General features: G+C 35.9%; 2 protein-coding genes across 2 annotated transcripts; both read left to right on the top strand.

Annotated features, from left to right (window-relative positions):
- Positions 1-411: 411 nt before the first annotated feature.
- LOC138931978 ((E3-independent) E2 ubiquitin-conjugating enzyme UBE2O) lies at positions 412-8,190 on the top strand. Its single transcript, XM_070293372.1, has 8 exons — positions 412-822; positions 1,029-1,202; positions 1,284-1,442; positions 1,509-2,168; positions 2,252-2,462; positions 2,693-2,876; positions 3,057-5,068; positions 5,144-8,190. Exons 1-8 carry the CDS (start codon positions 592-594, stop codon positions 5,539-5,541), a joined length of 4,029 nt encoding a protein of 1,342 aa, XP_070149473.1. The 5' UTR covers positions 412-591; the 3' UTR covers positions 5,542-8,190.
- Positions 8,191-8,433: 243 nt separating this feature from the next.
- On the top strand, positions 8,434-10,382 carry Hoka (hoka). Its single transcript, XM_070293373.1, has 3 exons — positions 8,434-8,694; positions 9,013-9,096; positions 9,175-10,382. Exons 1-3 carry the CDS (start codon positions 8,652-8,654, stop codon positions 9,333-9,335), a joined length of 288 nt encoding a protein of 95 aa, XP_070149474.1. The 5' UTR covers positions 8,434-8,651; the 3' UTR covers positions 9,336-10,382.
- The last annotated feature ends 7,127 nt before the right edge of the window (positions 10,383-17,509 follow it).

The raw sequence follows: 17,509 nt of genomic DNA, 5'->3' as shown, positions 1-17,509 counted from the left end.
AGAATATTAGAATCTAAATCAAGGATTAAGGGATGTAATATTCATAATTTTTTTTTCCTGCATGCTTATAACATACTGTTCCTTTAAATCATTTTCCTACTTTATTTAAGTGTCTCATTTATTTGAATATTTCAACCATTCAAAAAAACTCTTGCTGCATTTGTATTTTTATTTTATTTTAATTTACACTGCCAGAGTAGTAACGTTTTATAAAACATTTTTGATTAATAATAACACACACACATATCTATTATATAATAAAAATAAACGAAATAAATATAATTCTGGATAACAATATTCTACGCAGACGCTTAACGCTCGACGCTGCCATGTAAAGGCACCTTAAGAATTTTTGTCGCGCAGGCGCAGTCTTGATGTATTTGAAACTCCATCCAGTCTGCTGTCAACGTCGTCGGCTCGGCCCGGCGGTGCTCGGCATCGTTCGGCTCTGTCACACTGTCTGTCGGGTATGCTCGGCCACCTCGGGCAGTAGCAGCAGCATCAGAGCGGGCGGACTCGTCCACCGTAGTCCAGTCACCGAGTGAGAGCTAGGCTGGAGGCAGTAAGGTTGTATAGGCAGGGGCAGGAAAGATGGCTGCCGCGGCGAACGTTGCGCCGGAGAATCAGTATTTTTACGAGGATGTCGTCTATCGCGTGGATAAACGAGGCAACGTCGTCTTCGGCATCGTCATGGAGAATGACGATCAGGACATGTCCGAGGAGAGCTCCGACAGCGAGGAGAGCCTGCCGAAGCGCAAGAAGGGCGAGATACGCATGATCTGGCATCCGTCCGGCGTCGAGGAGTTGGTCAACTGTAAGAAGGTACCGCGATCAATTACCTGCTTGTCGATTTCTCGTGGAAGGACCGATCGATTCTCGCGTCTCGCACCTTTCATACTATTTGACTTATCAGCATGAAAGGCGATACCTTTTGCTGCGATAATGGCACCAGATTGCGTTAAAATCTCGGATTAACGATATTTTGCACGATATTATGCGTCGAGATTCTTGTGATGCTTTATTTCCAGGTTCATCTGGCTGATAGGACCCTCATGCCTGGAGATGTGGTACGTAGAATGATCAAGGGAAAGGATACGCAGAGAGGCTACTGCAGAGACATAGAACTGACTGCGTGTGTGCAAGTCATTGGCACCAAGCAGGTACTCACAGATATCAAGAGCGAAGATCTAATTCCATTACAGGTATACAGATATAGGCTCTCTGTGGTGAAGATGTAGCCAGCATATTAGTTGAACACTGAAACAAACAGTTGCCATTTGTAGGAATTTGCAACAGATATGGCAGTCTGCATGGACTCTTGGGTTGGTGGGATTAGAATGACACACTTTAAATTATGGTTGGTAACACCAGACGGATCACACTGTGTCATAAATGAGATGGATTCCTGTGTGTTAGGACAATTGGAAGAAACGCGAGATAATGTAAGATCAATATGAGACTTATCATTTATATATGATCCGCAGATATAAATAGAAAATATCTTTCAGGACAATGATTTTCCACACTCTACTGAATTCTACCCTGGTCAGAGCTTATGGGGTCCTGTTCACTGTTTGGAAGATGCACAGTGGATTCAGTGCACAAAAGAGATGAAAGCAAAGAGAAAATTGAAACCGCAAAAGATAACAAAAGTGATTGTGGAGAAAGTAGAGACCGATTGGGTCGGTGTGCATTGGCAGTGTCGAGCGTATTCAAAGGACGGTGCCTGGTCAGATCAAGCACAACCAAAATTTGTGGTCGAAGGTGAAGATCTGAAAAAGCTGAAACTACTAAATGTATTCGAGCCTTCGACGGTACAGGTCGGCGATCGGAATTTTTACATTATTAAGGGAAGCGAAAACGTTATTACCCGTGAACAGTGGCGAAAACAGCAGAGGGATATTTACCAAGTTCCTAAGCAGAGTCCAAAGAAGACGCGTCCGAATATTACAATGACAAAGCTGCCGGAAGATAAGAGGAAAGAGCAGAAAAAGGATAAAATATCCAATCAACGATCGACAGAAGAGAGCAGTCAAAGTAATGCTGTTAATTCGCAGGATGTTACTAGTAATAATACTTTGATGTTGCTGCCTCAAAATCAGCACGCTGAAAGTTCGGACGAGTGGGATACCGAAGATACCACTGGTTCGCAAAGTGACTCCGCTTCGGTAATCATTTGTTTTTTCTTTTTATTTTTCTTCATTTCTAAGAATGAGAGATCTAAGACAAAAGTGATTGATGCACTCCATAGGTCTCTAGCGGCTGCTCCAGCATGTCGTCAATGGGAAAGAAAAAAAAAGGTCCTGCATTGATGACAAAAGTGCTGAAGAAAAAGAAGTTGCGAAAAGCGAAAAAGAAAGTACCTCCTGTTTCATTAATTCCCGGAACAAAAATAGTTGTAGAAACGTTGTCCACTAATACGAAAGCTAATGTGGTGTGGCAAGATGGTTCAGTAGAATTTGGTATTAAATATTGAATATTATGATTGATTTATATCTTAATTGGATCTTAAGCTATATTTATATATATTCGAAATATATAATAATGTGAATTATCTTATAATTAATATAATTTGCTTATATTACCGATAGATATGTTATTAAAGAAAATACATAGTTTCAATTATATACATATATACATAAATTTTGTAGTAGACGTATATGATGTTAATATGCCATATATTCTTTTTTAGGCATACCATCAACACAATTATATCCAATCCATCACTTGGATGATAAGGAATTTTTTCCAGGTGACTTTGTTGTAGATCAAAAGGAGGAATCTAGAATGTATGGTGTTGTACAAAGTGTCGATCATCAAGGCCGTACTGCCAAGATAAAGTGGTTCCGAACATATACTTCTAGTCAAAATCCAGAGTAAGTGTTATATAAAAAAAAATTTGTTCCTTTTTACATCTTTTCTCATATGTTATCTTAAAACTTTTCATTGTCTTTGAATTTTTAGAGGACTTTATGTGCTACATAATTTAAATTATTTACAAATAAATGAAAGTGAATGGTAAAACTTTTAATTTGTTCGATTATCTTCTTACCTAGGCCGATCTTCCTAGAGGAACGTGAAGTGAGCGTTTACGATTTGAAGGATCATCCAGATTTCCAGTATAGACCGGGAACTTTGGTAATTCGAATAGCGAATTTCGAAGGTGAGGACGCTGGATGTACCGCCGGTCAAGTATTGGACAATTATCCAGAGGGACGAGTGAAAGTATGGTGGGTCGATGGTCATATTAGTATGTGCTGGCCGCAAGACCTGTACAAGGTCGGGGAATACGACAGTGACGAAGGGGAACTGTGGGATGATGTTTCATCCGATTCATCATGGGAGACAGAATTGGAGGATTGCTTTATCGCTGACAATGATGGCACCGAACAGACAGAATTAGAGAACATAAAACCGAAGTTAGCAGCGCACATCGAGAAGGCCAGGATTGCTATGTCAAGATTGGAAGAGATCTTTACACAGAATCCGTCGTTGCAGACGACAGAAGTGATGAGAAAGCTTCTAGAAGTCTACAAAGATTGCCGTTATATGGACAAATTGATGGGCACCTCATTTTTTCACGAATGTCATTTCCAAGGGCTCCTCGAGCGGGTGAGAGAACGCGGTAGAGCGAATGTCGCGCAACGCATGGCGGATCAAGTGACGAGACTCTTCACACCCAAATCCGAATATCCCGAAGAATCTTTGGATAAAGATAATTTAAAGAATTCGAGAAGCAGCAATGATCAATGTACAATTAGTGTATCGGAGGAGCACGTCGCTACAATTATTAATAGATCGGAAATTGACAATACTATTAGTACCGAGAATAATACCAAAAAGCAGGACGACGAGAAGCCGATTAATCAATTATTCATACGTCCCAATCCCAATCCCGAAGATTCTGGATTGTATTCGGCGGAGAACTCGAAAAAGGAGTCAGGTTCGAGTGAGTCCAGTGGAGAATTCCTCATGAGCGAAGACGTTAATAATGCGCCAGAATGTTCGTCCATGTTGAGCGGCGCAAATTTGTCCGACAAGACAGAACTAAACAGGATGAAAAAAGTGCCGACGAGTCTTGTGACTTCTCAGAACGTCGGAACGTCGCACGTATGTGTCAAGCTATGTAATTTGATAAAAGCGCAGCTCGTGTTAGCGCACGCCGAAGTGTCTAGGAGATTTGGTTTGGGCAAAATGTCATTATCGGACGCAGAAAAAACTTCCCCGCGGAAAAAACAAAAAGGCGAGGAAGAGGAGGAACGCGTGGAGGCGATGACGGATCCATCCGAGTGCTCTGTCGAAATTCCACCGCCTGTTTATACCGAGGGCGAAGGCTTCTCTATAGAAGAGACCGCGCCCGATAGTCATAAATTCAAGCTGACCATGTTTCAGCCCACCGATCCGAGCAACTTCTTTAGAACTGTCTCCAAAGAATTGAAGTTGCTAAAGAGCTCACTTCCGCCGGGTGTGTGGGTAAAGGGGTTTGAGGACCGTATAGATCTGTATTCCGTAATGTTCCGTGGTCCCGAGAAAACTCCCTACGAGGATGGTCTCTTCCTCTTTGACTTCCAATTATCGGCCGATTATCCGGCCGCGCCGCCGCTGTGTCATTACATTTCCTATTGCAGTGATCGATTGAATCCCAATCTCTATGAAGATGGGAAAGTGTGCGTGAGCTTGCTAGGAACCTGGTCCGGTCGTGGTACGGAGGTATGGACAAGCTCATCGACCCTGTTGCAAGTGATTGTCTCCATACAAGGTCTGATTCTCGTGAGTGAGCCGTACTTTAACGAGGCCGGCTTTGAGAAACAGAAGGGCTCGCAGCAGGGACGCGAAAATTCGAGAATGTATAACGAAATGGTGGTGCTAAAGCTGGTGCAGGCGCAAACCAAATTGCTGCTGCACCCACCACCTGTGTTCAAGGATATTATCATTGCGCATTTCAAGAAGCATGCTGAGAAACTGCTGCAGAGAGTAGAACTATGGATGGAGATATCCGAGCAACATAACAATCAGCATCCGTTATCTCCCATCACTCCCACTACGTTTAAAGAGATCGCCGATATTGGTATATAATCAATATCTTTCTTATATAATACTTTTTATACTAGATACAATAAATTCTTACTCTCTCTTTTTACAGACGAGAAGATATTGCCCGAATTCCCGCTCATTCCAGCATCGCGCGGTTTCTGCATAACCCTCTACAAAACTTTAGCAACGTTTAAAGAGGTACTCCTTAAAGAGAATATAATACAAAAGCCGAGAGAATGTCAGAACAATGAAAACATTATGGAGTTAAGGAACAATACTGCAAATCAGTGCCAAGAAATGTCTACATCGATTAACAGTAAAAATATCGTAGTAGCAGAATGTAATCAGAGCAGTAGCGGCATGAGCAATACACAGGAAAATAACAAAAACCTGACATCAAACAGCAATCAATTCATTAAGGAAGTGACGTCATCTTCCGTAACGAATATCTTTGCGGCGGCGCCGAGCGAAACGAAAAAGAATCTCTTGAGCCAAAACACCAGCTAGCCACAAGGTAAAAGTAAGCATAAATCGAAACGCTTAGCCCGTTTAAATTATTATACGACTGTTCGGTAATATATATATATATATATATATATTTCAGTAAAAATATTTATTATATACGCGGAATTTCAAATTACAAACGTACGTTGACACGTAACATATACATGCGATATACTTATCGATAATGTTTAATAACGACACGATAATTTTTAATAGAAATATTGCGGCAGTTGTTGCTAAAGATATTTGTTCTAAGAGTAACTACCGATAGAAAAAGAGAAAAAGAGCGTAAAAGCGCGAGTATAATAACATGCACGAACAAAAGAAGGAATAAACTGCAAACAATTTTGCAGTTTACACACACACACACACACACACACACACACACAATACACAAAAACTTCGTATATTATCAAATCGAATTGTAAAATTATCGCGTTAATTCGACATCGAAGTAAAAAGAAGAAAAACAAAACCTATATAAAGCTCTTCTTGCATTTAGTTCCATATACTTTTAAATATAAAGATATTACGTTGCCTGTAACAAGTATAAGAAGTTAGCTGAAACCTCTGATAAGGAAATAAAAAAAATATATATATATATAAAATATAGTGCAGAAGGAAAGATCAGAATTTACCATTCTGTAAAACAAATATGGAGAAGAAAATATGGCGAGAGATGAAGACCAGTAGCAATACGTCGAACAAACGAGGAAAAACGTTGCAATAGGATTTTAAAAGGATAATAGCGTGATTAATTCTGCGTAGCACATTTTCATGATTGCACTTTCAGTAATGTGTAATTATTGTCGAAATCGTATATCGATTATTCCCGTCGAAACACACACATATATATATATATATATATATATATATATATATATATATATATATCTTGGAATTACTATGCCATCCAAGTAGAGTATTGGACCTTTATAAGAAAGATACTCGTAATCAAGCGTTTGCTCTTATGAAGAATCTCAGTGGACTTCCACACGAATTGTTTCAGAAATTTTATCTCGGTAGCTGGTCGAAAATAAAGTTATAATTAAATAAGCGCTGCCAGACGATCAGATTGAGGCTCGAGATTTGCGTGCTTGAAAAATACATAGTAATTGGAATTACTCTCTATATCGAGCTGTTCGAAAGATCTTTCTTATAATGGCTCAACATTGTACTACGAATATTCTCAAGCGAAACTATAAAGAGTGATTTTAATCGCAGACGTGTAGAGGAAAATAGCTTAGGAAAAAAAACCCAGATCCATATCTAGATAAAATCTTTACGATATGTCCAGTGTATATGGATTTTCTTAGCACATAGCTTGTAAAGCATAGAAATTTAGAAAGAAATGCATTATCCTTTTTTTCATTCCTATAATTTTTCGAGATATATATTGCGAAAGAGGACTGCTTTGAATTGTTTACTCGAATACTGTTCTAATGATTATTACTATCCTTATCATTAAATTGGTTAATAATTAAAGTGAACGAGATAAATATAGTGTGTGCATACAGTATTATTCATTTATTTTTTCTAACGATTCTCGCGTAACGTATCTTTCTAAAATCAAGGAGTTGTTTTTTGTGTAAAACTACCGATGCACATATAAGGAGATAACGGGATAAAAAATAGAAAGTCACAATAAAGGTTTTCAGATCAATTTAATAATTAAAAGTTATGGAATTTTTAAGATGCTGTGGAGTGATATTTAAATATTTATCAATAGTTGTTTTCCTCTTTGTTACCTTTCTTTCATGATTCTTCAGATGTGGAAAAAAAAATGTACATCCAAATCATCATCATTTAATCGATTCGCTTACAAAGCACTCGTATTTTCTGTACGTCGATCGATTTCTTTCTGTCGTTTAGTGAAGGATAGGGAGACTCTTAAAGAGATTTACGGTGCTAACGAAAGAAAGTTGCGAAAAAAGAGATGGAGATGTTTTTGAGAAGAGAGTATGCGATCCTTGTTAGGAAGTAGTGTAAATGGACATGCTAATAGAGGCGGAGAATAAAAGGCGCTCTGTAAAACCGCCGAAACGTTTGGGATGCCTTGTATATGTGCCAGCTGTATTTACATTGATTACAACAATTGTATTCATGATTCGCGTATTTGAAAATTTGTATTGCACTTGTTCGGAAAGGAAAAAAAAAGAAAGAAAAATAGAGAAAAGAAACGCGCAAAGAAGCCGCTGCTGAATGTGCGATTAGCAAATAATTATGAGCGTAAATGAAAGAAAAGGAAGAAAAAAAGCACGTGTTCTAGTCTAACATCAAGTTATGTACGACAGATTAATTTTATATTTAACTTTTTATTTATAATTTTTATTTCTATTTCGTTCGAGACTGTTCTTCCTGTCTTCGTTCTTTCATTCATTATCTCTTAAACTCCTTTGTATAGGAAATTATATATATTTAAGATTGTTATATTTTATTATTTAAGATTTATTTCTTTCGGCGTCACACAAATCATCCTTTTACATCTGTAAAGTTCTATTTGGAGGCATTCGTTGAGATCATTCATTTGCCTTTTCTATACATTGTACTACGTTGGCATCGATCAAATCGAAATTGCAATTTCGTAGTAGTTCGCTACACATGTAATTCAGTTTTCTTAATTCTCAATAAAAAGTCATTATGTAGGATTAACGGACATGAAAATGTCTCGTATCTTTTATCAACATTATACCTTTATAAACATCCTTAATCTTGTTACTTCGGAGACACATTTATTCTGATACATATATAATAATATAATAATAAATAATTATCCAATGCATAAGCATCATAAAAAATTATTTGCAATTAAATTATTTTTATTTCAATGTATTAACGAGACTACAATGACAATTGAAGATTTTCGTAATCTCTAATAGAACATTGTTCTACATTCGTGTAACGTCGAGCGTAGAAATCGTGATATATGTGTAACGAACAAAAATATATCTCGCTATCTCGAAATAGATAAGCTCAGTTATCCGTATCTCTTATCGAAGGTGTGATTCAGTACGCATTACGTAGACAGTAGACTACAGTATAGTTAACTGTGAGAGCGACTCTTGCTGTTCCATCTTTCTTTTCCCATTGCGTATCGATATTTTCTGAGAGAAATGTATTCGAAAAAGTTTGTGTGCTACTTAACTGTGGCCTTACGTAAGTAAAAAAGAAACAATCTTAATTTTAATATAAAAGAAACGCAGAGATAATGATTTCTAATAAAAGATTCCTCGCTTTTTACGTCTCATCATGGAGATCGGTCATTAATTGATGAAGAATAATCGTTTTATTAAAAGAGCAATTACGATTATATAGTTAATCATTTTTAAACGCGATATTATTCAATTATTATTTTACATTTATTAATAAAGTCTACGTTACACGCGCGTGACATAGCATGTAAGTTACAATAGATTTAAAAAAAAAAAAAATGAATTGCAAATTTTCTTTTGCTCCCTGAACACCATTAAACAGTTCTGATGGGCATATTCCTGGAAGAAGTGGAAGCAAGGCGAAAAATTCTGAGGGGTCGAAAGACGATAACAAGACGTTATTATAGTAAGTCGATAACGATGCAAAGTGTGCGAAATGATACGAGAACCAGGTTCTAAGCATTTGTTAAATCTTTTTTTTTAGGAGGTACGGCTATACCTGCTTGGGCCATAGTTGTTTTGACCGGTTTTGGCATGTTGCTGCTCGGCGGTGGACTTTATGCATTGTTGCAAAAATTCGTGGTCGACGCCGCCGATACCGGGGAAACTCGCACCTATCAACCCGCGTTGCAGCTCGAAAGCTAGAAGCTCTAAGTAAGAAGAAAAATTATAAAAATTAACTTCCGATGAAAAAGAAAAAAAAAAAAAATCTTTACCTTTTTATACTCCACATTATATAAATTACTATGTAACGTAGAATTTTATAAATGTATTTTTTTTGTAGAATGACATTTTTTACTTTATTATTTATGAGATAATTATTATATTCCGATTTGTTAGAATTATTCTTTTAACAAATGATATAAAAAGTATTTGAGATACTACACATTGTTATGTCTATATTAAATATGCAAATATTTATTATACATGTTACGTCTTCAAAGTGCGAGAGAAATCGCGCTTAGGCTTTGATCGACAAAAATTACGCATCACAGAATTTTTGTACAAGATTTAAGTAGAGACCTTATACCATTTTTCTCGCACTGACTTTTCAGCTTTGCATAATTAATTATGAGATGCATAGAGCTAGGAAATGAGTTCTCTCATTTTACATGCTAAACGATAGAAACGCAAAAAAGGATAGACGATATAAGGATTCGATTGCAATGCGGAATTTGTTTTTCAATCAAAATTTTCAATTTCTCAGATAAGACAAGGTATCAGTCTCAATTTAAATAAACTTCTTAAGAAAGAATTTTGTGAGAGGAAAAGATAAGGTCGGCCGAACAAAATCTCTATGTGGCTTTCTTAATAATATCTGCGTGCGATATGTTTATCGTAAATCCTAAAACAAGATATAAAATATATTTTGTTAAATGCCTAATTGAATTTGTCACGTTGTGCAATATATTTTTTATTATTCAATTAGGTCAAACGTGCTGCGCGCGCGCGCGCAGCACGTTTCTCAAACTCTACAACTTTTGTACGTATGTGTATTTTTTTAAATCAAATTATCATAATAATTTCTCTTATTGTTATTGCAAATTTTCAGTCTAGAAGTGACTGCAATCTTCGAGGGGGGGAAAAAAAAACACGAAGTGAGAAGCGCGCGCGCGCGCACATGTGTGTGTGTGACAGTAGAGCGAAGAATGAATGAAATAACGATACACCACAGAGTCATGTATTATATATAGGTTTCAACTATGTACTATTATTTTTAATTCAATCATTGTCCCGTCGTCTAATTCGGGGTAAGTACATAAAAATCCCTTAAAACCTCGAGAATTTTGGACTCCGAAGTTTTATATATAGCAGCGCTCATTTGCCGACTTTGTATGGCATCTTTCTTTGTCTTTTTTTTTTTTTTTTTAATTATTTTCTTTTATATATGAAAACGTCACGCATGCTGAGGCGCATCAACGACGCATCGATAATTTATTTATGCGTCGCGAGCAGATCATCGATCGGTCATTATCCGTTCGTTCGCTCACTTTTAAATTACATATCTCGACAGACAGATAATTGAATGCGCGATTATCAAAGTCGATACATGACGCGCGTGCGATGAGAATGGTTTTGCTCGGTAAGTATACAGAAGGTAACACTTTACCGTCCACAAGAGTTAACATCGAGAAAAATAACTTCTTACGCGATTATTTCAATAGCATTTCTTTTTTTTTCTGTATTACGGTAGGATATCCTTACAGTTGTGTAAGTATCCTCCATGAAGTCAGTTTTTGTTATATAATGGGCGAAGAGAAAATTTTTTTTTGGGGGGAGGGGGAGGGAGAGAAGGCGAAAAAATTCGCACGAAGCTCGAGCTGTGATAACGAAATCTGTTCTTTGGTTTTTTCTTTCTTTCTTTTTTTTTTTTTTACGATCTTTAAAGAGAGTGGCTATTACAATGATTATGTTGAAAGTAGTGCTGAAAGTAGTGAAAGATATCTTTTTTTTTAGTTTCTTATAAATATTCTGTTCTCTTGTACACAGTAGTATTTCTTTTCCTTTAACGCGGACCTGTTATAGTTTGTACAGAGGTCCTAAATAAGTAATTCTTACAATATAATAATTAGAATCGTTTTCTATATCGTGTGTGTAATTACAAGAGTTCGTCAATGTGGGGGGGCATTTATATTGAAACACCTAAATATCTAGAAAATAAAGCAAGATAGAAAGAAATGTTTCGGACAAAAATTGTTAGGTTCTAAGGGGGTTATAAGATGGTGCCATTAGTTTGATCTTGGATGGAGGCGCTTCGGAGATTTCAATGTCAATCTTGTTTTATTTTCTTTACACCAATTGATGTCTCTCATTTTTTGAGCTTAAAATATTAAGGTAACATTATTGCAAAATAAATAATTTTATGAGATATTTCATAGTTTATGTAAAATTATGTCGAGGTACCCAGACAGCACAAAACATCCTCAGGATCATCCTGAATATGTCCAGGACGGTTCAGGACATTTGTAGGATGTTTTAAGATATTATTATAAATATATTTATAAAAGTTTAATATGCACACATAATTATTTTTAGTTGTGTTGGCTATTTTATATAATTTAGAAATCTTAAGTATTATAATAAATATTAATGTCCTATAAATGTCCACTGGATAATCCCTGGATGTCTGCAGGATATATCTGCCCTGTCTATTACATTGGATGTCTTTTGGATTTCCAGAGGACATATACATGTGCAATTAATTGTTAACGTTAATTTCGTTTAATATTAATAATTGAATTTGATGCGCACATTTACAGATATCCAAAATTATTATTTATTTAATATTTTATGAGAAATGTTACTGTTCGCAACATTCCAAAAACTTTACAAACAATAGTATTTAACCGCTAGTTCGTTTGTTTACCGCTATGCGACACGCGAACTCGTATTTGAGATTTGGTCATGAGAATTATATAAAGCTTGCAAAGAGCAACTGACAGGAAATTACAAATGTAATTATTTTCTATCAGTTCAATTTCTGATGCAATCCCAACATAGGGAATTCAGATATTGGATTGTTTAGAAAATATTACACAACTCAAACCCGGGAGCCAAACCTAAAATATTCATGTACAGCACGAAAGCCTCAAATATTAAAGAACGGTGAACTATTTTTAATATTAGATTTTTAATATTGGCAGTAAATAACAAAACATAATTTTAATTTATATTTAAATTTTAAAATTTGCTCCTTGAAACATACGAAAAATATCCCTAACATATCCTATAAAAATCCTTAGGATGTTCCACAGGATCTCCCTGGATTCTCCAGAGGTTAATATACGGCTATCATTTACTCTTCCTCAGAACATCCAGAGGAGATCTGAGGATTACAATGGGATATCCTGAGGATATCCTACATGTATGTCCTGGATGCCCTTTGGACGTCCTAAAGACATCCTTGTGCTGTCTAGGTAAAGTAATAAAATAAAGTATAAAATATCTCGTAAACTATTAAACTTTTGGCCATCATATCCCTATAACTTTTTATGCAGAATATTGCAAGGAATCGATTTATGTACAAAATTAGGGTGTTTCCATTTAAAAAAACAAGATTGACATTGAAATCTCCGAAGCGCCTCTATCCAAGTTCAAACTAATGGCACTATCTTATGACCCCCTTAGAACCGAACAACTTTTGTCCGAAACATTTCTTTTTATCTTGCTTTATTTTTTATTGTAGATATTTAGGTGTCTCAATATAAATGCTCCACTTTGTATATATATACTATATGCATATATAATATAATTGTCCGAAACAAAATCGGACATCCGGTTTTGTCAGCGGTCGAACGATGTATAGGAGCTTCTCTCTCTCTCTCTCTCACACACACACATACATACATACACACATTTTCTCTTTATCTCTCGTTCACAGCTTAAAAACAATTCAACGTGGCGAGGATTGACAAATCGCATCTTCGCGTGGCCGTCAATGCGAAATCATTCTCGCGTATAAAACAGCAGCATTGGAGATGAGTGCATTCGTCAATTGCGATGTGCATTATACGACGCATTCAAATCGTGAAAATTGATTTACATAAATGAATTGAAACGGCAATCAATCTTTTTATATTCCTCAATCTTAAATTTACATATTAAAGGAAAAAAGAATTTACATACGTAAGTAAATAGATAAATATATATAAAATTCCAATGAAAACATTTATTTCTTTTGTAAGAATTAAAATGGACATCAACAAATACTACGAGATTAAGTATATGATAAATTAAATTATATTAAATATATAATATTAATAAATTGATAAAATAAATTTTTTTTATGAGAAGATGAGAAATATATAATATATTATCTAAAAAAAAAAAAAAAAATATATATATATATATATATATATATATATATATATTTTTCTGCAAAAGTAGTTGTTTGCATACTTTGGAGATAGAAATGACTCAATAAAATGCATCGTTTACGAATGCATTCGAACTCGCGGCTTGCAAGCACAACTTATGCATTAGATTAACTAAGTGTTGCCGAAGATCTACGACGGAGGAGAAGCGCTTACGTACACGCGTATACGCATGTTATATTGTATATCGGCGAGATGTCCGCTCGCGACATTCTCTCGTCGTCTTTGTTATATTTTTACATTGTCTACCGTCGAAGCCTGCTCGATAAATAAGGATTGAATGCTAGCTTGGAACACTATCTCATCTTCCTTTTATTTTTTACTAATTTTACAAACTAAATCTCTTAAGCTAAGCGCTAAGTAAACTCGCAGATGACTATCATCCAATCGTCAATACACGTGTCGTGTCATTAACACGTTGATTCCAAATGGAACAAGGATGTTTTCGGATCGGGCTTGGAACAATCGATGAGGATACGCGATCCAAGGAACACGACATTGTCCTGGGGGGAGGTAGGGGGGGGGGAAACAGGTAATCTTTCGCTCACAGAGATCGCGATAACGTGATATGGTAATCAACGTATTAACATAGCTATATATAAATAACTATCGCTATATAAATTGAAGCTACACGAACCTGAATTCTCGAGTTATATAGAGCGACTGCTCGCATCGGTCACTTTATCAATCGCTATCCTAAATCAACGATTATCGTGAAATTATCAACGTAATATGATAATTTTATAATATCCCTTCGAGAGGAGGGAAATATTTAAGCATTTCTCGACCATCGGATTATCGATTCCTTAAATATGTTAAAGCTACGTTATTTAATATGTATAACGTCGCGTGCATGTACACAAGCATATACATATAGGATGTCTTGAAAATTACGGATTCTTCGATCTGCAGTCAAATCTTTCAAGTTCGCGCTGATGGTACCTTTTGGTCTCCTTCGGATCTTTTTGATTTGCAATGTAAATAATTTTGATGCGATTATGAGGCTTCTATAAATAAACATCTGTTAAAATTCATCGGACGTTGACTAATCAATAAGATTTATTGTACATCATTAAAGCTATATTACATACTCGCCGAAGCCTCTAATTCGCCAAAATCCTTTAATCTTCGACGACAAATTTAACCGCGCAATTAATGAATGAAACAACCGACCGTTGTTCGAATACAAAAGATACACAATTTTCATGGTATCCTACACAGAGTAACCTATTTTAATGAATGCTGCAAAATATTTCTTAAATTAAGTGAAGTAAGTATGTTTTATATACTTTGTTTACTTCGACAAGAGTATTATACGGAAAAAAAGAGTTGATTGTACAGGAAATATTTTACTGCATTAAGTATAACGGGATATAATATATGTATATAGACGTAATTGTGTGTGTGTGTATGTATATATATATATATATATATATATATATATATATATATATATATTTATAATCATATTTATATAATCGTATTTATATTTATATTTATAATCGTATTTATATTTGCATTTTGCGTTTGTATTTATATATTTATATTTGTATATTTATATGTTCATTTTTTCACAGTTATATTTTTATGTTCATATTTATATTTGCATTTATATCCAATATTTATATTTATAACTTTTTACTATGTATATGTAATTTACTATATTGTGTACAACAAATGTGTCTGGATATAATCGTCGTTCGGAATGGAGAGAGACATATTTCTCGTGTATCTCTTTCGTGGATCGTGAAAATTGAATCGTTAAAAAAAAAAAAAAAAAAAAAGTCATCTTTTTATGCGTTTATCGTGAGAATGATGTAAGGTGCGTAATCAAAAGATGAACGGATGAACGAGTGATTAATTGAGAAGTCGAAAATGTATAAGAATGAGCGGATTAAAAAAAAAAAAAAAAAAGATTCACACTCTTGCTCGTCAAGTTGCGAATAATCGTGCACTTTATTTATTTTAAAACGCTCGATTAAACTTTCGCAGGTTCAAAGAGAATCCTTATAATAAATCAGCACAATTCTTCCATATTTCTATATTTCACTTTTCATATATTCAATATTATTATTAATATTATCATTAAGAGTGCCGCTCCCTCTCTCTCTCTCTCTCTCTCTCTTTCTCTCTTCGCGTTCGGTTAATCGATTGACACGTGACGTGAGAAACAAATTCCTTGTTTTTTTTTCTTTTTTTTTTTCTCTTTATTATCAACTCTTGTCTTGCACTCGGCGAAACGTAATTGCATAACTTCCCTAGAATTCACCACACTTTAACCGCAATAAATAATGTGTTACTCGCTTATATACTTAATAATAAGTACTTTTACAGTACCGGCGGACCTCTCTCGCGCGCCGCACACGAGACGATCCCTCATCGCCGTATCTTCCCTCCTCTTTCAAATACACAAGCAACAAACAGACTCCCGGGAGGAGCTACAAACAAATTCTCAGTAATCGCACAGCGGATGTATCTCTATATGTATATATGTATCTCTATATGTGTTCGGCACATAATAAATAATTCGCCATAAATTGTGTTTCGCTTCCCTTTAAAAAAGAAAAAAAAAAAAGAGAGAGCCCTTTCTCTCACAAGCTCTCTTCGCATACAGCTTTTACCCTCTCGCTAACGAGCACGAAACGCACGATCGGAAATGAAATAATAATCTCGATCGAAGGCGCTATAAATAATTCTATAAATGTACCCTCTCTCTGTGTATATCTATACATGTACGTATATAGAACAAGATATATATGTACATGTACGTTGTGGTTTTACGCTATTATTCGCTCAAATACATCTGAAGAAAGAAAAGAAGAAATTGGAGATACCCGAGACGTCGTCGAGTGTTCTTCTCTCCGTCTTCATTTCTTCAACTCCCATTTCCGCGCGAATCGCGGAAACGTGGTATGCGTAAGTATACATACGCGCGGTTTGCTTCTGTAACACGATTAACGAGTGATATACCGATCGATATTATTACACGATCAAAGATACCCGGCCCGCCGAGTAAACGATTATATGACGGTCGGTTAAAACCCCCAACGCGACAGGTTAACGACTTACAATGATTATAAATATTGTACAATCGTGCGATTACTGATTGCGTCATTCGATCGAGTATCAATCCTCAATACTTTCCTTTACATGTAAGACAAATTTTTTTAGAGCGAGAAAGAGAGATATTTCGGATCGCAAAGGCATCTACGCGCGCGACCTGTCTCTCCCCCTCACATTCAACAGCGAAATCGAGTTTTGCGGATCATCTACAGATACGCTAATCTTGCTTGAGATATGAGAGTGTCGCATCAATTATATATATATATATATATATATATATATATATATATGTAAAAAAGAAACAACATTTATTCGCGAAGCGCGTGTGTTAACGAGATCCTGAGAGAATTATAACCGTGAGTATGCGCGACACATATGGTATTAACCCGTTGGCTCCTCCAACGCGTGCTCTCGAAATGGCTATACTTTCTAAGGAGAGGGATGGAAAAGGAAGAGAGAGAGAGAGAGGGGGGGGGGGGGGAGAAAGGCAAGGCGAGGAGAGGAACGGGGGAGAAGCGTACTATATTTGTTTAATATACTTAACGATATTTACAAAGACCTCGTCAGAGTTTGGTTCGAGCAAACGAGGAAAGGAACATTTTAACGAACATTTGCTCGAGAAACGCAACTCGGAAGAGATACACAGGACCATTATTATTATTATTATTATTATTAGTATTATTATTATGCAACAATCGCAGCGTACAATGCACCGGCGCCAGCCGGTGACTCGCAACAATCTCGCTGCGTCGGAAGTGTGTGGAATTATGAGGAACACCCGTATTATGCGAACAATCGCCAACTGAGTTAATACCATCATGTTTAACCCGACGTCGAGTCCGATCTATCTACGTTGATTTCGCGGATTCGAGTCGCTATCGA

This window comes from Polyergus mexicanus, unplaced genomic scaffold, assembly GCF_030449975.1.
Source record: "Polyergus mexicanus isolate NDT 795.1 unplaced genomic scaffold, iyPolMexi1.0 SCAF_3, whole genome shotgun sequence".
NCBI classification, from domain to species: domain Eukaryota; kingdom Metazoa; phylum Arthropoda; class Insecta; order Hymenoptera; family Formicidae; genus Polyergus; species Polyergus mexicanus.
This window is presented reverse-complemented; position numbering and strand designations above follow the sequence as displayed.

Bases quoted from the DNA above. Each gene is read 5' to 3' on its own strand.
- LOC138931978 (XM_070293372.1), top strand. From the start codon at position 592: ATGGCTGCCGCGGCGAACGTTGCGCCGGAGAATCAGTATTTTTACGAG. The intron at 2,463-2,692 runs GTATTAAATATT...ATTCTTTTTTAG, and splicing joins AGATGGTTCAGTAGAATTTG to GCATACCATCAACACAATTA. The intron at 2,877-3,056 runs GTAAGTGTTATA...CTTCTTACCTAG, and splicing joins ACTTCTAGTCAAAATCCAGA to GCCGATCTTCCTAGAGGAAC.
- Hoka (XM_070293373.1), top strand. From the start codon at position 8,652: ATGTATTCGAAAAAGTTTGTGTGCTACTTAACTGTGGCCTTAC. The intron at 8,695-9,012 runs GTAAGTAAAAAA...ACCATTAAACAG, and splicing joins CTACTTAACTGTGGCCTTAC to TTCTGATGGGCATATTCCTG. The intron at 9,097-9,174 runs GTAAGTCGATAA...CTTTTTTTTTAG, and splicing joins GATAACAAGACGTTATTATA to GAGGTACGGCTATACCTGCT.